This window comes from Ostrea edulis, chromosome 1, assembly GCF_947568905.1.
Source record: "Ostrea edulis chromosome 1, xbOstEdul1.1, whole genome shotgun sequence".
Classification (NCBI taxonomy): Eukaryota; Metazoa; Mollusca; class Bivalvia; order Ostreida; family Ostreidae; genus Ostrea; species Ostrea edulis.
The window spans coordinates 52,519,655-52,545,008 of NC_079164.1; the positions used below are offsets into that span (position 1 = coordinate 52,519,655).

General features: G+C 34.1%; 1 protein-coding gene and 1 long non-coding RNA gene across 2 annotated transcripts; both read left to right on the forward strand.

Annotated features, from left to right (window-relative positions):
• Positions 1–121: 121 nt before the first annotated feature.
• On the forward strand, positions 122–15,112 carry LOC125650268 (uncharacterized). The gene is made up of 8 exons (XM_048878414.2): positions 122–254; positions 2,088–2,875; positions 3,182–3,314; positions 3,606–3,891; positions 4,169–4,394; positions 7,159–7,333; positions 11,517–11,570; positions 12,299–15,112. The coding sequence occupies exons 2-8, from the start codon at positions 2,167–2,169 to the stop codon at positions 12,531–12,533; spliced, it is 1,818 nt and encodes a 605-aa protein (XP_048734371.2). The 5' UTR covers positions 122–254; positions 2,088–2,166; the 3' UTR covers positions 12,534–15,112.
• Positions 15,113–16,668: 1,556 nt separating this feature from the next.
• Positions 16,669–25,061, forward strand: LOC130051627 (uncharacterized). Its single transcript, XR_008799897.1, has 2 exons — positions 16,669–19,587; positions 19,697–25,061. It is a non-coding gene; the product is annotated as an uncharacterized LOC130051627 (long non-coding RNA).
• Positions 25,062–25,354: the final 293 nt, after the last annotated feature.

The window sequence follows — 25,354 nt, forward strand, 5'->3', positions numbered from 1 at the left end:
TGAAATATATTGAATCTAGATCTATCAATCAATTCATTTCTCGTATTGAATTGTTTTACGATTGGTTGCATGCATAATGCTTGATTTAAGTACCTGTTAATTTTTTTTTCGGGTTCACAATACAAATAATATTTACATGTAAACAAGCTGACAGGTCGAGATTGGAGATTTCGAGAATCATTATGAAAAGTGATGTGTGCGACTCAAGCATCTTCGCAAGGAAAGTGTTTTTGAAAATTTGCACTTGAAGACGAGTATGTTTAGTTTATAGATCACTGTTTTGCTATCAATAATTGGTAAATAATTAAATTGGTACCGTAGGTAACACTAGGATAGGACCAGAACGTAACTTAAGCAATTATACCTATATTGTACCTATATTGCACGTTCGCGAATCAGATATTAAAGTTTGACGTTGTTGACGTTAACGTCAATTTCATCTGTGTACATAATTACACTTTCTGACTATAATTCCACACATTTCGACGTATATAACAGAAGTAAATATATATATATATATATATATATATATACAGAAGCGAAGCAAATAACAGGAGTATATATATATATATATATATATAAATATATATATATATATATAATATATATATATATATATATATATATATATATACTGAACCAGTTCATTCTAAATAGCACTCCAAGGGAATATTTCCTCGGAAAAGGGTTTCTTTGGGGGAGAAACATAAAAAATAGGGCTTGGTATTTGGGGGGGAGTCAAAATAAAAAGAGAACAAATCAAGAAAATGGCACGTTTTTATACAAAACGAAGCAAATAACAGGAGTAAATAACGACGCAAGTTCTTTAGATCTACTCAAAGCCTTGGAATTTATTTGCTTCATGACGTAAATAACAGGAAGATATATATATATATATATATATATATATAAAGCACTAAAATGACCAACGACATTAACAACCAGATTGTCGTTGGTCATTATAGTGCTTTGTATAATTTTTTGTATTTGACCTTGCATCCATGTTGTGGATCCGACACTTTTAGGTATCGGGTGTTGTTGGAACTTCGTGCTTTTATATATATAGATAGATAGATAGATAGATAGATAGAAGCAAAGCAAATAACAGGAGTATATATATATATATATACTGAACCAGTTCATTCTATATAGCACTTCAAGGGGAAGATTTCTCCAGAAAAGGGTTTCTTTGGGGGAGAAACATATAAAAATGGGGCTTGGTATTTTTTGGGGGATCAAGATATAAAGAGAACAAATCAAGAAAATGGCACGTTTTTTGTAAAAAGCGAAGCAAATAACAAGAGTAAATAACGGTGCAAGTTCTTTAAATCTACTCAAAGCCTTGGAATTTATTTGCTTCATGGCGTAAATAACAGGAGTAAAATATTTGCATGGTCAGCATACAGGAAATGAATTAGAGATAATCTTATCAGTGTTACTTATAAGGAGGCAGAAAAAGAAGAATAAAACATCTATTTCTGGGTATTTTTTGGTATGACAAAATTTCCCATTACAATTTTCAAAGAAAATGACAGGTCAGTTTTTAAAGTTTAACCTTGAGCCTGTTTTCATTCAGTCCCCCCTCGTGCTTTACATATGCTGAGAATTGATATTAGTGGGTGGGTCCTCACCTTTACCCTCTACCTCAAGCAGAGTTACTTTGCAGTAGGACCAGTGATCCCTTGGTTCCTTGTATCATTTTTTTAATTTTTCAAAAAGGGTAGTCTCCACTATGATTTATGTTTACCACATATACATATTTTGTAATGTTGTTTAGCACTAATTCATGATTGCAACAAATAGTCATACTTTGTACACTGGTCCTAAATTTGAACATGCTTTGAAAATATTTATTTATTGTATCTCTAATGGAAAGGCATGAATCGATACTGATGGACATCAGGACTGGTGTTGTCTTTTTCTCATGAATTAACCTTGTAGGCCTAATTTTTACAATTTGCAGAGGACTAAGTCCTTCTTGAGTAATTCTTATAATTACTGTTTTAGAACAGGTAATTAAGTACAGGTTGTAATATAAGGTTACAGATATGTAGCTTTACAGATAAAATGTCTCCTTCCCATTGCAGAGACTTGGACAGTTCATTACAATGATGAATCTGAACTTCTTTACTGGATCTGACCTGACTCACTAGATGACATCTTAGAATGGTCATCAGAGTGTATAATATAGGTGATGGCCAGTCGGTGAGTCTGCATCTCCCTCTTCTGATAGGTGACATCGACTGCACCACGTCGGATGGATTCATTACAGTACACAACACCTCAGTCCCCAGCAGTCAACAAGTCATATGGCCAGTTGTTGAGGGAGCATTCAAAGTGTTGGTTAAGTTAAAAGTTGGAGAAAATGTAATCCGTCTTGTTTATGAGTCTCAGCTTTTGGTTTTAACCCTTACACGATACATTCCACAAATCCCTGTCTTTGTTCGGCCGGTGTACATCATCTGTTGTGATGATGACGGGAGTTTTCAAGCTCCAGATGGTGAAGACTGTTCTGTACAAAGTGCTGTAGAGAGAGTAACATTAGCTACCATGCTAGTCCAAACATTTACAGCAGAAAAGTTGAATGAACATGGCTTTGGCCACAAAACATTCCAGCTTGAAATGGATCAAGATTACGAACCATTTTGTCATATTTTTCGAAGTCAGCTGACTCTAGAACAAGCTCACTCAATGACAGGCAATGAGCTATGGACTTATTTTGCCAAGGAATTAATGAAGTCTAATCTTACTCAAAAGGATTTTTGCAAATGGTTTTGTTTTATGTCATTCACTCGATATTTTCTACCAGAAGACATAGAACCTCCTAGATCCCATGGTGATGTCCTCAGTCACACGAAAGGCCATGCTGCTCTTGGTAATTTTTACTGGTTAATGAAGTCAAACTTAAGTCAGTTGCAAATTTGATAATTGAAAAACATGCAATGTTGCGACAGGTAATTTTTCTAAAGGAGAAAAATATCTTGTGTACATATATGAGAAAATTTTCTTCCAAGTTCACTTTCCACTGATGTATTGAACTTGAACTTGAATGAAAATTTCATCATGAATCCATACTAAAGTAAATACCTATTATTATTGTTTTAAATGATGTCATATTTGATTATTGTTGTTATTATTGTTTTAATAATGTTTTTATTGGTGTGACTGTCTCTTACACCAGGTGGAGGAGGGTTGGCTTTGTTTGGTACTGGTAACTTACACACCTGGGCTAAAAATATTGATGAAATTCATCAAAGATTCACAGATATTCGGAAAATTGACAGGAAGAAATTTATGGATGACAGTGCATACAGGTGTGTTGCTCTAGCTGCAGAACTGGAGCTTTCTGGGATAGAATTAGGATATTCTGATTTTTTCTCAGAAACCTACAGTTCTACATACAGTTTTGCTCATGTTTGAATTTCCATGTTGAAACTGTTAATCTTTAGAGAGTTATACATTTTCATATTATGGAAAGAATTTTGCATAATAGGATTGGGCAGCAGTCTATATAATCTCTCTTCATTAATGTTAATTGTACATGATTTTCTTTTTTGGAAAATCAAGCAATCAAATGTACTGAGTTTATTAATGTTGTACTCTAGGGAATACCATTGGGCCAACTATGCAACTGGCTTAGGGGCAGCTTTACATGAGCTGGGGCACACATTTGATCTTGCTCACACCCCAACTGGGGTTATGGCTCGAGGCTTTGATGACATCAACAGAGTCTTCATAGTCCAGAGGTATAAGTCTAAACAGCAGTGGCAACGAGACAGGGACACTAGCGAGGACAGAAGTATTGCCAGCAGCATTGAGTCCTGCAATGAGGCCACATTAACAGGAGTGTATACCCCCAATGCTGTTCCGTGTCTAAATCCAGTCCAAAAAGTAGGTGGTTTATCATATGATAATGTTAATCAAATGTTGCTTGGTACCCTGGTTTCTAGATGAATGAAATAAAATATTATTGCTCATATTATACTATGTAGTACAGTGTAGGTAATTTTAAATTGACGTGAATAAAGATTGAATTCTTTTTTTTCCGTAGAAACCATGTTTTTATCCTTAGGACAAGCAATCAGTGTTTGGGCATATATACCATTTGTATCTGAACAAGTCAATTTTCATGCATCTTGATGACAGGAATTTTTCTTTATGTTTACAGTACAATAAATCTGCAAGTAAATGCTATGTAGCCCCACCACCATTAGTTGTCAACTTGGAGTCAAATTTCAAGCCCTCAGTACCTACCAGTTTGACATTCAGTGCAAGAAATTATGATGGTACAGAACGACACCAAACCGTGTCTGAGCAGATAGGATGTGAGGTTGTCACTGATCTCTTATTGGGAGTGGATGGTCGTGTGCTGGCTAAAACACAGTCTAGGAGAGGTAAAGCAGTTTATATGAACTTGAGACAAATTGTTTGAATTATCCATGTATCAGATGTTCAGAAATCCTCTGGTTTCACAGATAGTTCTTTTTGTTACTTGTAGTTTCAGTTGTGCCTTAAGGACACCTCCTACAAACAAATCAAACTTATCTGTTTTCAAATATTTCTTTACAAAATGTAAATAGATAGGTAAAACATTTCAAAATAGCAACATTACGAAATGAATGAAGTCAAGTTGAAATTAGTGTATACTGGGTATTTGTTTTCAGAGCTTTCCTGCATTGAGACACTCTGTACTCACTTGAATTCTTTTCACACATTGATTGAAATTGCTCTAGGTACATCATGTTGGTAAATAAGTATCAATAAATATTCTGCAGTAAGGAAATTTCAAACATGCCCCAATTTTGTAAAAAAAAAAAAAAAAAATATTGTAAAGATTGGAACTCTTTGAAAGGAGGTTGAAAAAATTTGTTTGTAGCAAGTGGGCGCACTTGTTTCATCACCCGGGTCAAGCCGGTTGATACTTCCGGAAGTAGGTCAACCAGCAAGTAGCCCATATTGGCCGATAAATCTAGAGCAGGCACACGTAAAACAATATGGCTAAGAATGGCGGTAACAGTTATCTTGCTCTTGATTTCTCCATTTTTCATTCATTAAAAAGTTTAATTTTCAATTTAGCATAAAGTAGTGAGGTAAGGGGTAAGTTTTCTGACATTTTTGTTTCCATATGCTCGATGATACAATCAACACTGCTTCCCTGTGGTACTTACAGCTCAGTCTGCAGTTTTTGTGAATAAAATATCAGAATAGAAAACTGATTATCAATTATGATTTATAAGCTGATGTGGGGTACAAATTATGAAATCTTTTTTGCAGATATTGTTTAAAAAATACATAATTTTTGTTTTTATATTTTGATAGAAATCAGCTGATTCCCACTCGTTTCCGGGTCAAAACTTCATATATATATATATATATATATATATATATATATTTATATATATATATATATATATATATTTATATATATATATATATATATATATATATATATATATATTTTTTTTATATATATATATATATATATATATATATATGATAAAAGTGAAATATTATTATACGCCCGTCTTAAGACGGGACGTATTATGGTATGGCGTTCATGTCCGTCCGTCTGTCTGTCTGTCCGTCCGTCTGTTAGCTTTTTCGTGTCCGACCCGTAACTTAAATACTACAAGGCCTAGAATCATCAAACTTTGTCTGTAGATACATCTTGGGTAGAAGGTGTGTCGCACATTAAAACCAGGTCACTGTGACTTTTCATTAAGAAGATATCCGTCTGTCCGTCCGTCTGTTAGCTTTTTCGTGTCCGACTCGTAACTTAAATACTACAAGGCCTAGAATCATCAAACTTTGTCTGTAGATACATCTTGGGTAGAAGGTGTGTCGCACATTAAAACCAGGTCACTGTGACTTTTCATTAAGAAGATATCCGTCTGTCCGTCCGTCTGTTAGCTTTTTCGTGTCCAACCCTAACTTAAATACTACAAGGCCTAGAATCATCAAACTTTGTCTGTAGATACATCTTGGGTAGAAGGTGTGTCGCACATTAAAACCAGGTCACTGTGACTTTTCATTAAGAAGATATGGCCATATATGGCAAAAACTTGTCCGGCTCATAACTTGAAAACTATTAGACCTAGAATCACCAAAATTGGTCAACTAATGCATCTTAGGTAGAAGGTGTGTCGCATCCTACTTTAAGGTCACTGTGACATTTAATTAAGGTGATATAAAAAAAATGTTTTAATGGGTACAATCTATACTGTTAACAATATGTGACGGGCGTATCATGTGCCGTGGCGGTGCACTTTATTGTATATCTGATATACCGGTATGTGCACAAAACTAAAAACTTACACACACAAAAAAAAAAAGTGAACCGGGTCATCTCCCGGATGTCTGAAACAAGTGCGCCCAGTGTCTTTAATTGGCAGGTCCCAAGATCTAACTGCGTTTAGAAGTTTATACTGGTGTTCTCTGTTCAGCATTTTTCATTCAATGTTATGTATAAAGACTAAGTGATCATTAGTTACCTAATCTATGCATGTACTTTAATAGCCTCATGAAATAATGATTAATGCAAGGTAATAATACACACATGAGCTGAGTTATAACAGAGATAAGCAACTCCTTCGACGACATGTTTACCACTTAAAAAATATGTGACGGTCCCACCTATAAATTGTTAATTCCTGTCTATTGGTTTGATAAATTGATGTTGATTTCAGATTATTTCACCCCTATCATAAGTTGGAATTGAATGTAATAAGTTTTGAAATGATTTGATGATCAACAAATTTACTATTTACTATTTAAATTGTACTATTAACAAAAAAAGTAAGCAAATCATTCATTTTCTGAAATATTGCCGATATTTAAGTCATATGTCACCTTTTGAAACTTCAGTTTCATTTTACTTTGAAGTGAACATCTTCTGAAAATGTTGTGTCTTCAATGCTTTAGTGATAGGATTTGGAAGGTTTGAACTTGATATCTTTTATTATTAAGATGTAATGCACAATTTAAATCAGTTTGTGCATTTTTGCTGAAAAACAGGGGACCACAAGATAATACGAGACTTGGGGAAGTTGCTAATCTCTGTTACATGTATATGTGTCTCTGACATGAGTAATTATTTTCAAATAAGTTTGTTATGTTGTCCATTTTAATGCTAATTTTTACATAACAAATTTTTATCAGAGAAGAGCAGCTCTTGTTCATCTATAAGCTCTTCCTCCCCACCTCCATCACCACTGTCCGCCACACCATTGACTCTGCCCAATTCTCCTGAAGGACCACCCACTCGACAGCCATCATTTACAGATGGTGGTGCCCACTGGTATAGGTCCTCAGCAGTTCTTCTCTATTTCCACAGGTATTGACTTTTGCAAACATACATAGTCTTTAGGGCGCCTGAGTCAATCAGTAGCCTTATTGCTATTGGTCTTTGTCTGTCGTCGTTCATTAATGATGGAACATTGTCCGTCGTCGTTCATCGTGCATTAATGATGGAACATTTTTAACTTTCTCTTGATAACTACCTGTCCAATTCTTTTAAAATTTGGTATGAAGCATCTTAAAGACAAGGGGGACATGATTGTACATGTAACAGAATTCCTGCACTCTCGGAGCCTTAGGGGCAGGTAAAAAAAGGTGCCAAAAATTGACTATTTTTCAAAAATCTTTTCTACAACTGCACATCTGTAAGAAAAACTAAATGTATAGTCATGTAGAGCAGGAAAACCTCTACCAAAATTTCATGATCCTAGGGGTAGAGGGTCTGACTCCAGGGTGAGCCAAACTTACTATATATTGTATATGTGTAAAACATTCAAATAACATCTTTTTAATGGTATTGATACTAAATTGAAGCTAAATGAATATTTAGAAGGAGCAGGCTCTCCTTTACCAAAATTGTAATTTCATGGTTCCAGGGGTAGGGGGTTTTGGTTCCAGGATGAGTCCAAAAGGGTCAATGATTAAATGCGTTAACAATTGAACATTTTTAATTTCTTTTCGATAACTACCATTCCATTTATTTTCTTATTTGGTATGAAGCATCTTTGGGACAAGGATGACATAAATTGTAAATTTCAGGACTCCAGCACCCCCATGACAGTGGGGTAAAAACTGCCAAACATTGACCAATATTCAAAAATATTCTTCTCAACAGCTGCACATCTGTTAGAAAAATACATACTGATGTAGAGCAGGAAGGCCTCTACCCAAGGTAGGGGTTCTGATTCCAGAGTGGGGCTAAACTTCATATGTATAGTGTGTATGTGTAAAACATTTGAATAATAGCGAGCAAAGCTCGCGTGGCAAAGCGACGCGACAAGCTCGCTCCAATGATTACGCAACTGAGTCACGTGATTTGCTCTTCATCAGCTGAAAAATGATGGGGACTACCCATAATGCTTCCGGGAAAATGTCGCTGTCACTGCAATATACTTCATTGACAACCCCGTAGATAAAACAAATAAATAGTTTGGGAAGTACCACAAATGATTTTAAATTACAGACAAGCTTTCCCATACCTTCGTATATTTTGTATTTGAAAGAAAAACATTCGCAGCTAATGATAACGTCACAATGCACTGTTTACATCAACCGCGTTATATTTCCCGCGTTAAATGAATTGCCTCAAGTCGTATTGTAAGATGTTATTGGTCTTCGCTCGTCTCAACGGTCACACCGTACACATATTATCTTCTTTAATGCTATTGATATGAAATTGAAACTATTCTAAATTAGAAGGAGTAGGTAGTCCTCTACTGAAATTGTAAATTTGATGATCCCAGGGATAGGGGTTTTGGTTCTAGGGTGAGATGATAATTACCCTAGTGATTATTATCTTTATCATTTGACTTTGGTTGGTTTAACGTCCAGCTCGAAAAATATTCACTTGACATATGAAGACCTCACTATTGCTGGTAAAGGTCTGTAAAATTTAGTCCTATAATCGGTGCTTACGACCTTTGAGCAGGGAGGGACCTTTATCATGCCACACCTGCTGTGACATGAGGCCTCAGTTTTTGCGGTCTCGTTTGAAGGACTGTCCCATTTAGTCACTTCTTACAACAAGCAAGGGGTACTGAGGACCTATTCTAACCCAGATTCCCACAGGAGCTTTATCATTTGAAAGACTTATCTAATTTTAAATTCAAAAATTTAGTACACCACTTTCTCCTTTTCCTAAATATGCATTTGTTTTTTATATAATATAAGCAAAATTAGATAAGTCTTATCATTTGATTTCAAAGACTTATCTAATTTTGCTGGTACTGTATAAAAACTAAATGTGTATTTAGGAAAAATTTGTGAATTTAGCAATCTCAGGGTTTTGCCTCTAGGACGGGTCCAAATTGTCATATCGTGTTAATGTTGCATATAAGCCTTTCATCAGTATAGGCATTTTCTGGAACATTTAAGTTTTAAGAACAAATCTTGTTTTATACTGATGTTGAATATTAGAATTTAACTTTGATATGCAAAACAGGAATTTTTTTTCTACATTTCATAGCCCTTGGGGCTATAGTGATACTTTTAACTAGTACTCAGGTGACCTATCGATAAAGCCTTTGGGCCTCTTGTTTTCTGGGGTATGAGTGTTTAAAATGTATCCAGGAATAGTCAGATTTTAATATTTTTAAAAACTATTCATTCAATCAAAATAAGAAAATACAATTATCAAGTACAAACGAATTACGATCTTCAATTAGACAAAAGATTGTTTGGGTTTTATTTCATGGACCCAGGGGTTAGGGTGGAACTAAAATCATACATCAATATAGGTCTTTCAAAAAGCCTTTTCCAGAACAGCAAGGCCAAGTTGAGATCAAACATAAAATTTGGAATTCATAATTGAAGTTCTATTTCTGTCAATATTTACTTTCAGTAAGATTAGGGCATGTAATAAAAAAGTATTGCAGTCACATGCATGTAATTAAAAGTAAACTCAATTACCAATAATATAATTTCTACAAGCTGTAATTACTTATTACTTATTTCAATTACTCCATCCCTGATCCTGGGTCAGTTATTCAGGCCAGAAGATGGGGCTATATGCATCTGTATTATCACATGAAAATGCGTTTACATCTTCTAGCTCTACTCTTAAACAAACTAGGTGCATAGTAATGAATTTAGAAATCTGGCAGACACTGTGTGGAGGTCTTTGCTATTTATGGCCTCCTTGTCCAAGACTCAGACCGCGTAGCATGGCTCTATGGGTATGTGCTATATACTGTATAGGGGAAAATAACTCGCGGTGAAAATATTCACTATATTCACGGTTTAGACAAATCCATGAATTCAAGAAACTGAATAAGTTTTATCAAAAAGAAGTATCCTTGTTTTTAGTTCACTTAGGCTACTAGAAAATATCCGGATTTTACATAGTATACAAGACACCTATCTAACTATGTAGCTATCTATAATTACGTAGTGACTATATTTCGGTTATATGCCATGTATTTTTTTTTTTATTTCTCACTACTCCAATCAGTAATGATTTAAATGTATTCATCTTTTACTCACTCTTTTATTATAAAGTATGAGCCGACTATCATCGTTTGATTAATAAAAACACAAGTGGCCCCTCTTGGATTCATACGTGTGTACAGGCCCCGTGTACCTTTACCTCGGGGATAAATCACCTGATAATGTGTTTTGTTTGTGTAGCTCATGCTTTTATTTCTTCAAATTTCTATGTCATTTCGAACAGTCTCTCAATATAATTGACATAAACATGATAAACTAACGCACTAAACCAACACTGATGAATGACTGGATTAATGGCTCTTTTTGTTCTTGTACTTCTTTGCCAAAACTTCTGAATGTTCTAGTATTCAAACCCTTTAGAGTTGCTTAGTTACTGAATTGAATACAACTCACTTATGCAGTGGTGTATCGAAAGGGAATAAAAAGAGTTGTCTCTCTTTAATACAACATGATGTGTTAAAATACAGACAATGAAAGGGGGGGGGGGTGTGATTCAAATCTGCAAATTCATGAACCAACGATTGTGTCTAAACAAGAAAAACAGTGAAATTTACAACTTGTGAAATCATCCCCTATGCAGTATGCATGTGTAATTTTAAAAAATTCAGCAAATACAGTAAAAGTTTTCATGTGACATATCATTGAAAAGATCTCATCAAAGAGCAGAATTCCAAAAGGCTATACCGGGTGTGTACATGTGTGTGTATGCTAAAGATGGGGCACTGAGTCAGTGAGCACAAAAAAAACTTGTCTTATAAGAGAAAAGTTACAAACTTGTTACATGTACCTTCGGATTTACTCACTCTAGGGATAAGGCAGAGGAAGTACCCAAGATATTTTTATAATACTCTTCAGTTTATTTTCTTACTCAGGAAATGTTGATATTCGCTGACAATCCTAAGCAATCAGTCACTTTTCAGAATGGACAATTTTTGAGTTAAACAGTTTAGATTAATGTAAAGTAAAAAGTCTGTAAGGTTTGTCCTACCTGACCTCTTGTTTACATCCTCCATTTTGTTTTCTATGCAGACTGTATGTGTGCTTTTTTTCTGTAGGTGGTTCAACAAAAGTAATCCAGCAAACCAAGGAAAACCACCAGAAATAACAGGGTAGGATTTCAGCAACATTTGTTTGTAATTGGCCACTTTTCTGTGTAGTGTATAGAAATAACAGGGTGGGATCTCAGCAACATTTGTTTGTGATTGGCCACTTTTCTGTCTAGTGTATATGTTAGTACCTAGAAATAGTGCTTTCAGGTCAATGAAAAATCTCATCAGTGTACCAAGGACAATTGTTACCATTGGATTTGATTGCTCTAAAAAATTATTCAGCTCTCGCATAATTAGAGCCAAGATAATTGACAACTAATTCATATGCAAGTAGATGTATTTGATTATTAAAATAAAGTTACATAGGCAACATTTATTTAGTGAAAGAAGGGTACCATAGTGATGTATTTTATTGCCAAACTGTTCTGTTGAAAAATACAATATTATTTAAAGCACTACTAGCTGTAATTATGGTGTCGAAAGAAGATAATATTTTATTTCAAGCGTCGTGTTAGCATGTCATAAAAAGTCTGCTGGCATGAAGCATTGCAGTTCATACCCTCATGTATTTTCAAAAATGAAATTTATTTATTATATTTACATTCTACTATCACTTCTGTCTTAATTTCCAGCTGTTAAAATAGAAGTACTACAATGTATACTTATCAAGATTCATACACATATTGTTCACAACTGCATGCAGCGCATTAATGATTTGTAATGATATCAAAGGCGAAAGCATTGGAAATGTAAATATATTGTGTTATCGTGACATATTCTATTTTTAGGAACATTGTGAAGTCCTGTAATGGTCTACGACTGGTGGAGCTGCGATCAGATCCCCAAGAGGAAGTGTTCCATTTCTGGGAGTTTATACAGGACACACCCCCAAATGTGTTTTATCTGAAGAGATCACAGATCAGAAATCTCCCACCTGGGGCTTCACTTATTACAGTTTTTGTAGAGGATACATATGGTAATATAGCTAAAACAAAAGTTAATATAGAAGACATCTCTAAATAGTTCTTTATAAGTCTGTGTTTGAAATAGATTGTTGTTGGTGTTTAGTTTTATGTCATGTACAAAAAGATGGTATTTTCTTTGTTTTATATGGACTAGTGCTATAATTATGAAGTACTATTTGCTCCATTAAGGTTGTTAAAAAGAATAAGAGTAAATTCTCTTTTTATGTACACATGTACCACTGCATTTTCATTTAAACATATTATACTGTCTATTTTTGTAACGAGATCTCTATAGGTTTTCAAGGTTTCAAGCAGGATTCCATTCTCTAACCTAATGTTCCTATCTTTCACAGACCCTTTTAAACAATTTCTACTTTTCACACTTTGATCTCATTTACTTGTATGTGCCTTTTTTATTTGATGTACGTATAAGTAAGCAATTCAAATATAAGATAAGAATGATCACTTTAATGATGAGAAACAACCTCATGAATTGTGCAATGAGAAAGGTGATATATGCCCCCATTTTCAGATTTATCTAGTTCACCTTTAAGATTAAAATTGGCAGAGTAATAAGTTGTATGAGAAATGTTAAGACTTAATGCAAATATTGACTGAAGGATATGAATTTTTAAAATTGCTAGTTTCTTTGGATATAAAAGACAAGTTCCTGTACGTGTACTTGACATGATCTTGATTTAAATTAGCTCTTCTTCTCTGTATGGTAATGGATAAATAGAGAATTTCATATTTTATCACAAGTATAAATTAGCACTCTTGCTTTACCTCCAAAGCAGCTAAATTTTTTATCCCGCTTAGATAAGTATATGTATGGTGGAAACTATCATTGTGGTGTACCACTACCTCAGTAGATCTATCCATTTACATACAGTAGTGGATGACCGGGACTTGTGCAGCTACAACTCTTGTCATTTTAATGACTTCTCATAGTACATGTATGTATTTCTTTTAGCTTTAGACTTAGTTTGAATTTATTTTAGAGCTTCACTGTCTAGCAGTAGGATCAGATATAGGGAGATTGTCACCCTGTGATATTTTGGGCATATTTTGTCCAAACATATCACATTCAAATACTATTTTATCCTGATATACATATAAATGAGAGTTTTATAATGGTCTGATATTAGTCCCATTACAAATTAACCCAAAGTGAAAAAGGGCAAAAGGACTAAAACAAAAAATTATATTTCCCAGTGTACAGAATTTAACAATGCGGTTGTAATGGTTGGGTGTTTTTGTGTTTTGAATCTTTCTAGTGCCGCTATTATGGAATAACGTTTCTAAGTTTTAATCGGATGTGAAGATCCCTAAGGAGACTCATTTCCAAAATAAGATGTGTACTTGTAGTGTATGAAAGACAGGATTTTAAAAATGACCTTTGTACTGTATTGTCAGGGGGAAAAGGAACTACCCTTGTAGTACAGAATCACAGAAATATGTAGCATTTTAAGTATTACGATAGTACATGCACTTACTGCATAATTATGTAATACTAAAATTATTTTCATAGACAAATGAGTCATATTTGATGCAGATGTGTGCCATATATAGTATTTACTGGAAGGGGTGTCTTCCAAACACAAGTCTGATCTTAATCAATTCCATATTGTTGTGCCAAATGAAAAAGAAAACCAATAAGAAGTTGTTTGTGTGTATCTTTTAGGGGGAGGGGGGGGGGGGTTCAAGTATTTTACAGTAATTTTTATGCCCCACCATGATTATGGTTGAGGCATATAGTGTTTGTCATGTCCATCTTTTGTCCCTCTGTCCTTCCGTCACTCTTTGCATTTAGCTCAGTTTCAAAGAAACTGATCAAGATATTCAAACCTTATATGCTGATAGATATTGGTGACATCTATTCAACTTCATGACTATTTTTGACCTTGACATTTCCTTTGACTTTGACCTCGCTTTTCCCTATTTGGTGTTTAGCTTAGTTTCAAAGCAACTATTGACAATATTTTTATGAAAAGTCTTACACTGATACAGTAATATCAGTGGTAGCTATTCAACTGTAGCATTATTTTTTGACCTTGACCTCACTATTCCATAATTGGTGGTTAGCTAGTTTAAAAATTTTTGCCCCTTTCTGAATATGGCCAGGGTTTTTCATGTCCGTTTATGATATCCATGTACATGTGCATTTCATGTGAGTATAATTTTTTTTGTTCCCCTCTTCCTTTTTATAAGTAATTTTGAATAATGATCATTATTCTATTGATAGCTAGGCAACATTTAACCAATGCAAAATTGCTATTTATCTTTATAGTAATTTTCTTAGAATTTTAGTAAATTTGAATAATATTCAGAGTGAAATGAATTTAATGGGTGATAGTTTAAAAATAAAAATAAATTTTAAAAAAGGTGACATTTTTTTCATTAAAACACTTCACTTTGCCATAGAAATAATGCATTAGATTGATAAGGGAGCGTGTTTGAAAGGTTTTCTGTTTTATTCATGTGTGATATGACATGTAAACAACTGATATTTAATCGTATTAAAGCTTTTAGAGTAAATAACAATAGAAAAGAGTGTTTCAAAGGTTCTCTTTATATTTTATACATTTATGATACAATTTAAACACAACTCAGATTTATACCAGTCTGTATAGGCCTTTCCGAAAACGTGAGTTATCTCTCTTTGTATTCTTACATTTAGTGTGATTATGACAACTTCCGGGTAGTAACACAGTCAAACTGCGCATATATTATATATATAGTTATATTAGTATGGGCGCTGTTCAAAATCGAGAACAGTTGAAATCATTTGTACGAGAGAGTAAGAAAATGTTAATGGGGGGAAAAAAGAGAAGAATTTCTTGATCGAGTCGGGAGTGATTTTCGGGGGGAGGGGGGATTTTAAAAATTAAATTGGAAATCACCCAGACATTCATTTGTTTACATATGTCTCCAATAACGACTGACATAATTATTTTGTAGGCAATTTTTTTTCATTATAGATATTTAAAACGTCGAGTGCCTGTGGTGAGAAGATCTTGCATACATGTAAAATGCCCCCCCCCCCCCCCCCCCCCCTCTTTTCAAAATAAAAAAATCAATTAAATTAGGAAATCAACGCTTTCATTGTTTTATCAGGGCTAAATTTATACCACCACCAATCGACTCTTTCAAAAATAAACCGGATTGCAATCATTGGGTAACTTTCTCCAAAGTACCTGGACGTGCAAATCATTTTGTACACTGCAGAATGAAGCTAGGATTGTTAATATCAACTGATATGTTTGAAATGCAGTAAAATAGGTAACTAAATAATATTTTTTATCAATTTTGTTGAATATTGCTAGACTGATATAAATTATTTTTCATAGACCTGTGTGATCCCGGAAGGGGGGGGGGGGGGGCATATTCTCAAATGTACTCTCTGGGGGATAGGTAAGTTTACACCCCCCCCCCCCCTAATACAATGCTTTTGACGTCTCTGTATCTTCCCTCTTTTATTCGTTTTAGCCCCCTTGAAATCTACTTGATTATGTATAGGCACGTATCGTGTCATAAAAGAAATTGCAATGACAGATTTAGACACCCCCTTTCGCCACAAATTTACAAAATAATTTGAGTAAAACTCCAAATATTTTACTCAAAATGGCTGTATTTACAGGTACATACTCTTGCCAACTATAAATTCAGGGTGTTCAATTATACGTTATCTTATTTTCAAAGCATTGCATGTCTAAATATCAGTTTAAAGATGGTTTGTGACGACGAATTTCTTTATGTTATACTTGTATTTGAAACTGTATAAAATTTGTGGGCAGACAGCTGGAAATCTGTCAGTGGCCTCTGTTTCATTTACAAGTAGGCCTACAGGCTGGGTTAAATTTTACTCACCAATCGAAGGAGATGAACATTTTCAGAATCCAGATGTGTCAGTCCGACATACCTAGACGTACATCGTGGCATAACTTTCATCGCTGAATGTACATGTACTACATTGATATTGAACAAGTAACTTCTGATATTTTATTATAAATCTGACTGTATTAAAACACGGGCTAAAGATCCTGAGGAAATGTATGCAATATATGATATATACTAATTTCAGTTATAAAACACGTGAAATCCTGGGAAATGGGGGGGGGGGGTAGTTAGAATAATCTTACTGCGTCTCGGGACAGACCCGTTGTAGGAAATTACATCAGTTTAACGATAGAACATCCTATCGGAGAGGGGGGGGGGGTGTCCTCCTCTACTTACAACATTAATTTTCTATTATTTTTACAGGCAAAGTTGGTTATTTTCACGTGTATGAAGTAAACCTATGCATTGAGATCTTTTATTAACGTTAACATATTTGTTGGCGTGATTGCTGTAAAATTATACAGCAATATATATGCGGCCTTCTGCACTGTTGATAATGACGCTTCTCGAATATACTACCCGGAAGTCTTAACCTACTGTTACGCAAGCGTACTACGTTCCGGATCAAGGAAAGATAACTCATGTTTTCGGATTGGCCTATAAAAAGCTAGCATCACACCAGACTAAGTTCAATAAAGGTTTTAACCCTGATACAGACACAACAAAGTGTATTCCCTATTGAGGAAGCACTGCATTTCTCTTTTTATTCATTGATAAGATTATTGAGGAAGCACTGCATTTCTCTTTTTATTCATTGATAAGATGAATGAAAAAATGTGCAGCAACTTTCTCTCTCCATTGAAAATCTATAAAGTTTTTTACATGAAGGAGATGATTTCCCCTCATTTGCCCCTATGGTCATCCTAGTACTGCATAATTTTCTACAAAAATAAAAAAAAAGTTCATATTTTAATTTTTTTCCCCAAAATGGAAAAATGCAACCTTTTTTTCATTGTGAATAGGGCAGAATATTGGGCCATGAGAAAGTACTGATAAATCTCTGGGTTTTTTTGTTTTTATATTGAATTACAAACGTCACATTGGGCACAGATGGACATATTTCTAGTTTAAAGATTGTATCCTTGTGTTTAATCCTATTCACTTTCTATATCACAAAAAAATATTGTTACTCATTTCCTGAAGTAAACTACCAATGGTTCACAAAAAAACAATATAAGGCACCACTGGTTTTATAAGCTACTAATGTTTAGGATTATGGTTTAACCACTATGCCGCACTCAATAGGATGAACATGTACTATGAGTTTATTTTGTATTTAGTGTATATATATATATATATATATATATAATGGGTATTTTCTGCTGTTGTTCATTTTTTGCAGATAGGAAAAATCCGCAAAAATTACAATAACAAACAAATATATCCACATGCTCATAGGTACATATAGGTATAATGCAACTGCAGATATTGGAAATGCCGAATTTACGGATCAAAGCACAAAAATTTCCAACCGCAGAAATACCAGTTTTACTGTGTGTGTGTGTCTCTCTCTATATATATAATATAAAGACAATATATATAATATAAAGACTTTTTATTTCAATATGTTGTACATCTGTATTTATGGATAATTTGTATATATACCTTGTATTTACAGATAGGATTGTACTTAGTATGCATTATCATGTATTATAAATATATGCTATATACATATTCTCAGGTCATAAGGTTGTTTTCTATCATTACAGTACATAATTTATACAGAAATAGACCAGACAGAAGGGGGGGGGTGTCTTGGTCTTCTATTTGTGTTACATGTACACCTGTAAGTTCCGTCATACTGGATGAGAAATCCGTGTCCTTAATTACAATTCATGGGTTATAAAGTTTGTTTAAACCAAAAGGTCATTCTGACCATGGTCATTGCAAACAAGTCTAACTGCATCCAAATTTTGACATGCTTTCTTCACTGTTTTCTTTTTACATTATTCTTTGTTTTTCTGTCATTCATGGGTTTGTATATGGATTTTATAATGTTAAAATAATTGTTTGGGTTATCAAGAAATATATATTTTTTAATGTTCCTGATACATTGAGAATTTATGTGTATGTATCTTATCAGTAAATGTTGGTGGAAACTGTAAGAGGTGATCCATTCTGAAAAAAGGACTCGATTTTAAATCTTAATCACAACTTGTTTTGTTTGTTTTCATTGCATTCCAAGGCCAATTCATGGTGCAGGTCTGTTTTTGTGTTCATTTTTAATTGAATTTTGTTGTTACAGAATATTTTTTGTTACCCGATAGCTGACTGAGCTAAAGTCTCAAGTGAGCATTTTCTGATTAAACTTTGTCTCACATCTGTCTGTCCTGTAAACGGTCCTGTCATGTATGTAACAAACTTAGTCTCACATCTGTCTGTCCTGTAAACAGTCCTGTCATGTATGTAACAACCTTAGTCTCACATCTGTCTGTCCTGTAAACAGTCCTGTCATGTATGTAACAACCTTAGTCTCACATCTGTCTGTCCTGTAAACGGTCCTGTCATGTATGTAACAACCTTAGTCTCACATCTGTCTGTCCTGTAAACGGTCCTGTCATGTATGTAACAACCTTAGTCTCACATCTGTCTGTCCTGTAAACAGTCCTGTCATGTATGTAACAACCTTAGTCTCACATCTGTCTGTCCTGTAAACAGTCCTGTCATGTATGTAACAACCTTAGTCTCACATCTGTCTGTCCTGTAAACGGTCCTGTCATGTATGTAGCAACCTTTCACATTTTGACTCCCAATCTTATCACAAAACCTTTCCTTGCATGGGAAATTGGGATTTGATTTTCATCAAATGAAGGTTGAACATCTTAATCCATGTTCTAATGGGCAAGCATGGGACCTTTAAAGGGGTTTAAAATGACCAAAGAATAGGAATGATAATATGGTTATTTCAGGGCACCCAATGCAATCAACATCAGTTGACATTTGAACACTATTTGACACCCTGACTTTTCTGTTTGTTAGGTAAGACACTTGTATATGACATAGTAACTTTTCTGTTTGTAAGGTAAGACTTGTATATGACATACTTTTCTGTTTGTAAGGTAAGACACTTGTATATGACATACTTTTCTGTTTGTAAGGTAAGACACTTGTATATGACATATTTTCTGTTAGTAAGTTAAGACTTATATATGACATACTATTCTGTTAGTAAGGTAAGACACTTGTATATGACATACTTTTCTGTTAGTAAGGTAAGATGTATATGACATACTTTTCTGTTTGTAAGGTAAGACTTGTATATGACATATTTTTCTGTTTGTAAATTTAGACTTATATGTGACATACTATTCTGTTAGTAAGGTAAGACACTTGTATATGACATACTTTTCTGTTAGTAAGGTAAGACACTTGTATATGACATACTTTTCTGTTAGTAAGGTAAGACACTTGTATATGACATACTTTTCTGTTAGTAAGGTAAGACACTTGTATATGACATACTTTTCTGTTAGTAAGGTAAGACACTTGTATATGACATACTTTTCTGTTAGTAAGGTAAGACACTTGTATATGACATATTGACTTTTCTGTTTGTGAAGTAAGATGCTTTTACATGACTCCTTGACTGATCTGTAAAATTCTTGTTTATATCTTTTAAGAGCAACAAGGCAATCATTTATTAAAATGATCGATGTTCAGATATCTAGATGTAGCATATATGATATGCTTAAATCAGAAATCTAGATGTAGCGTATATGATATATTTAAATCAGAAATCTAGATGTAGTGTATATGATATATTTAAATCAGAAATCTAGATGTAGCGTATGATATATTTAAATCAGAAATCTAGATGTAGCATATGTAATATGTTTAGATCAGAAACCCCAGAGATATCTAACTGTAATAGCATTTACAGTTTGCAAGAACAACAATTATTTACAATTTAGCAGCATCATACAGAGGAATAGATTTGAATCATGGGCTGTTGAGATTCATTCTGTTATTGGAAGTGTTTAGTGACCTAGGTGAGCATTGTGGCCCGCCTCTTTTTGTACTGTCTCTATGACATTTATCTGGCAATCCGACAAAGAAAGAGGTTCATTTTTATACAACATTTTTTTGGAATGTGGCTGTGTCATGTGATATATTTACAGTAATATTTTATGAGTTAGATTGTTTTTGATGTAGTTACATGTATTAATTGAAGTAATGTTTGACAATGGTCATTTTTCTACTGAGTGCTGTCAACTGAATGCTGTTAATATTTATTTATATCCAGGTTTAGAGGTATACTATTTTCATCACATGATTAGTTGAATATGGCTGTGATTTTCTTTGACATATCATTTCTGCATATGAAAAAAACAACAACCAATAATAATAATAATAATAATGTGCGGCATTTATATAACGCATCATATAATTTGTAATTACTCTAAGTGCTTTAACAATGTAAAATGTAAAACCTGATAAGATTAATCAGAGCATAAAATATAACATCCAATAAAATACAACAATTTAAACATTACGAGTTCATGCGACAAACCAGCCTTTACTTTAAAAAAGAATATATTACAAAATATGGTTATAAGATTTCATAAAAAGATATGTTTTGAGGTTTGTATTAAAAGTTTTGAATGTGCCACACAAATGGATGTCTATCGGTAAACTGTTCCATAGTGTGGCAGCTGTTACATCAAACCTTCGATCTCCATAGGTCTTTGTACGAACACGGGGTTTTTCTAGCAATCGTGAATTGCAGTATTGCCAAAAAACCAACCAACAACTAGATTTTATTTCATTTGCTCAGTTATTTATTTTATGCAATCATCATAATGGTTTGTGATTTTAGTTTTTTATTTCCCTGAATTAAAAGATTGTTAGATACTATTGGAGGGGGGTCTTTCTGTTTGCCATTTTTATTTGCTTGGCTGTCTGTCTTCAAAAATACATCATCTTTGGTAAAGAATTTCTGGATCTTACTCGATCTGTATAAGTCCATCCACACTTTGCAAAAAGTAAATTGAGTTGTGTCCCTAAGTGGGGTCAACCCAAAGGTTGAAATAGAATAAAACAATATTTGTCTTTATGCTACCAAATGTGTAGGCATACTGCAATAAATTTACAGCTGTTTTAACAATTTTTCTTTCAATGTACATAAGTAGCCCCATCTTGGGGCAATCCAAATAAAAGATTCAAACAATTTTTATGAAATGACAAAGTTACAAACTTAAATAATACAAAGGCCACTGTGAGAGAATCCTGAGATGGCAGCCAAGGGACATACATGTAACTTTAGCAAAGTGTGGAAGAAGCATTAGAATGGTGATTGTTAACTTAAATACAATGAATGTCAGTAAGGTATTAGGTATTGGGTAAAACATGTGACATGCACAGAGAAAGTTCTAATTTTTGTAAGAATTATCTCTCTCTGTACTCTATGTAGAGTTATTTTCAATTATTATCTATGGTGAATTAGACAAGAATTATTTATATATGACCTCTTGAGCTAAAATCATTCAAATTGTACTGGAGAAGATTATCTATGTGGCTTAAATATTAGTTATTTGAATTGTATTCCCAGAAATACATTATTGTCATTTAAAAACTAGATATGTATCAGTGTCATATAGTGAGCTTTCTCTTTATTAAAGTGAGCCTTTGGAAGAATGGCTATATAGTGATTTTTCCACAGAAGAATGATTGCATAGTGACACTTCTCCTAAAAGGATGGCTATATAGTGACAACAGCTATATAGTGACCTTTCCACTAGCAGAATGGCTATATAGTGATTCTTCCACTAGAAGGTTGGCTATATAGTGACTCCTCCACTAGAAGAATGACTATATAGTGACTCTTCCACTAGAAGGATGGCTATATAGTGACTCCTCCACTAAAAGGATGGCTATATAGTGTTTCTTCCACTAGAAGGTTGGCTAAATAGTGGCTCTTCCACTAAAAGGATGGCTATATATAGTGACTCTTCCACTAGAAGGATGGCTATATAGTGACTCTTCCACTAGAAGAATGGCTATATAGTGGGTCTTCCACTAGAAGGATGGCTATATATAGTAACTCTTCCACTAGAAGGATGGCTAAATAGTGACTCTTCCACTAGAAGAATGGCAATATAGTGACTCTTCCACTAGAAGGATGGCTATATAGTGACTCTTCCACTAGATGAATGGCTATATATTGACTTCCTCTGAGAGAATGGCTATATATAGTGACTCTTCCACTAGAAGGATGGCTATATAGTGACTCTTTCACTAGAAGGATGGCTATACATAGTGACTCGTCCACTAGAAGAATAGCTATATAGTGTGTCTTCCACTAGAAGAATGGCTATACATAGTGACTCTTCCTCTAGAAGAATGACTATACAGTGACTCTTCCCCTAAGATGAAAAAATAATTTTTATTATGCTCCCCCCCCCCCCTTTGAAAAAGAGGGGCATATTGTTATGCACCCGTCAATCCAAAAGCCCAAGTCTTGTCTGCTCAATATCTTAAGAATCCTTTGCTTGACAGACATAAAACTTGGTACATTAAAGATTAGATGACTTGATTTTGAGATCACATGGTCAAAGGTCAATCCTTTCAGGACATAGGAAGATATTGTCCGCTCAATATCTTGAGGACCCTTTCCTTAACAGACATCAAACATGGTACATTGTATATTATTCATATGGTCAAAGGTCAAGGGTCAAACTGGACATAGTAGTATGTTGTCTCTTCTATATTTTGAGAATCAGAACTTTTTGCTTGACAGACATCAAACTTTTTATGCTGGTACATCTTAGGAGTAGATGACCCCTATTGATTTTGAGGTCACATGGTCAAAGGTCAAGAGTCAATCAATTCTGGACATAGGAAGATATTGTTTGCTCAATATCTTGAGGACCCTTTCCTTAACAGACATCAAACTTGGTACACTCCTGGTACATTATAAGGAGTAGATTAACCCTATTGTTTATAAGGAGTAGATTAACCCTATTGATTATAAGGAGTAGATTAACCCTATTGATTTGGGTTCACATGGTCAAAGGTCAAATTATATTGTCTCCTCTATATTTTGAGAATCATTTGCTTGATTGACACCAAACTTGGTACACTGGTGCATCCTAAGGAGTAGATGACCCCTATTGATTTTGAAGGCAATCCACTCTGGACATTTAAACAATAAAATGCTTTCTTTGTTGTTTCATCGGGTGATGAAGGAAGCTAGCACTGCAGAAAAATTCATAACCCACATAAGCTCTTGTTGTAAACTGCTTTGCATTTTACAAAATAATCTGCAACAAGTAATGTTATATACAGTAGATTCCTTATTTAACACGAGTACTTAATATCACGACTTGTAGACATCAGATCCGGTGAACGTGAGTGATCTGTTGAGCATGAGTTTTTACATGTATTTTAGTAATATAAAAATAAAAGTGAATAATTTGATTTTGCAAATGATGCTTCTCACAAAATTATGTAATAATAAATTTTTAACGTATGTTTAGGAATATACGGAAATATAGACATGCATGGTTCTAAGTATATATGTAGTGGTTTATTAGATGATAATCTTGGGTTGTTGGTGGGTTTTTTCCAAAGTCCTTGGGTTTTAAGAGAAAAAATGCGAATTTGGTTTTTGTAGAATAATGAAAGAAAGTGTTGAATAAAATCCAGAATGATTGTATCGTAGGGGAATCCAAACCTTTCCCTTTCAGTGAGGGAGTCATTGTATAGCCATTCTTTCCCCGGCCCTTTCAGTGAGGGAGTCCTTGTATAGCCATTCTTTCCCCGGGCCCTTTAAGAGGAGTCATTGTATAGCCATTCTTTTCCCCGGCCCATTCAGTGAGGGAGTCCTTGTATAGCCATTCTTTCCCCGGCCCTTTCAGTGAGGGAGTCCTTGTATAGCCATTCTTTCCCCGGGCCCTGTAAGATGAGTCATTGTATAGCCATTCTTTCCCCGGGCCCTGTAAGAGGAGTCATTGTATAGCCATTCTTTCCCCGGGCCCTTTAAGAGGAGTCATTGTATAGCCATTCTTTCCCCGGCCCTTTCAGTGAGGGAGTCATTGTATAGCCATTCTTTCCCCGGGTCCTGTAAGATGAGTCAGTGACTGACTCAGTGTACAGTTGTCTTTATCATCCTTCTTCTTTCAACTCCATTCACTTTACCAACATTATAATGTCATATCTGCAATATGTGTATTATACATATGAAGAGAGATAATTCATACAAATATATAAAATATTTTTCTCTGAATTTTAAATTTCATATTTGTTTAGCAACTGGGACAAATATTTTCTAATGACATGTAATAGAGATCAGCATTTTTTTTTTTAAATGTAAAGCACATTATATAGACTAATACACTTATAATTATAACATTCAGAATTTATTGAGATGTACATATACATGCTGTTTACTTTATATTATTTTTTAAAAACAGTGAAACCTGTCTTATTTGACATACTCTACATTAATTTTGTGTTGGATTAGACAGTATGTCAGATTCTGCAGTGTAAAGAACACAAGCGGGAGGGGGGAGACATTGAAATGAAAATTAGGATAAAAATATACAGTGAAACAGATTGCCTTGGTGTTGGTTGGACAGCAATAATTGTTAGTGCTATTGTCTTTAAGTAATGTATTAATTATGATACTGTAATGAAAAATATGTTCATATTGTATTTCTATGAAAAAATAAATCTATCTTTATATGGGTATGATATTGATTTGGTTTTCATTATATTATAATACGGAAGTTCCGAGTTCCCCAAGAGTTATTTCCCTTTGTCGAACTCTTCCATAAATTATGACGTAAAATATGATGACAGTGGGTACATTTGCTAATTACTATCGTTGTATTATTTCTTAAAAGATGATATCCAGAGTTTCTGAGACCATCCTATCTCAGGGAAAATGCAACTTTAGTGAGTTTATGAGTATTGAATAACAAAATGGCTCAAACAAATATTGTTAATTGCCATCTTTCTTTGATAAAAGCGTCACTCATG

What these genes read in the sequence shown, in the direction of transcription:
- LOC125650268 (XM_048878414.2), top strand. Translation starts at nt 2,167, where the DNA reads ATGGTCATCAGAGTGTATAATATAGGTGATGGCCAGTCGGTGAGTCTG. An exon ending in GAAAGGCCATGCTGCTCTTG is followed by an intron (nt 2,876 to 3,181) that starts GTAATTTTTACT and finishes CTCTTACACCAG; the next exon opens with GTGGAGGAGGGTTGGCTTTG. An exon ending in TAAAACACAGTCTAGGAGAG is followed by an intron (nt 4,395 to 7,158) that starts GTAAAGCAGTTT and finishes AATTTTTATCAG; the next exon opens with AGAAGAGCAGCTCTTGTTCA.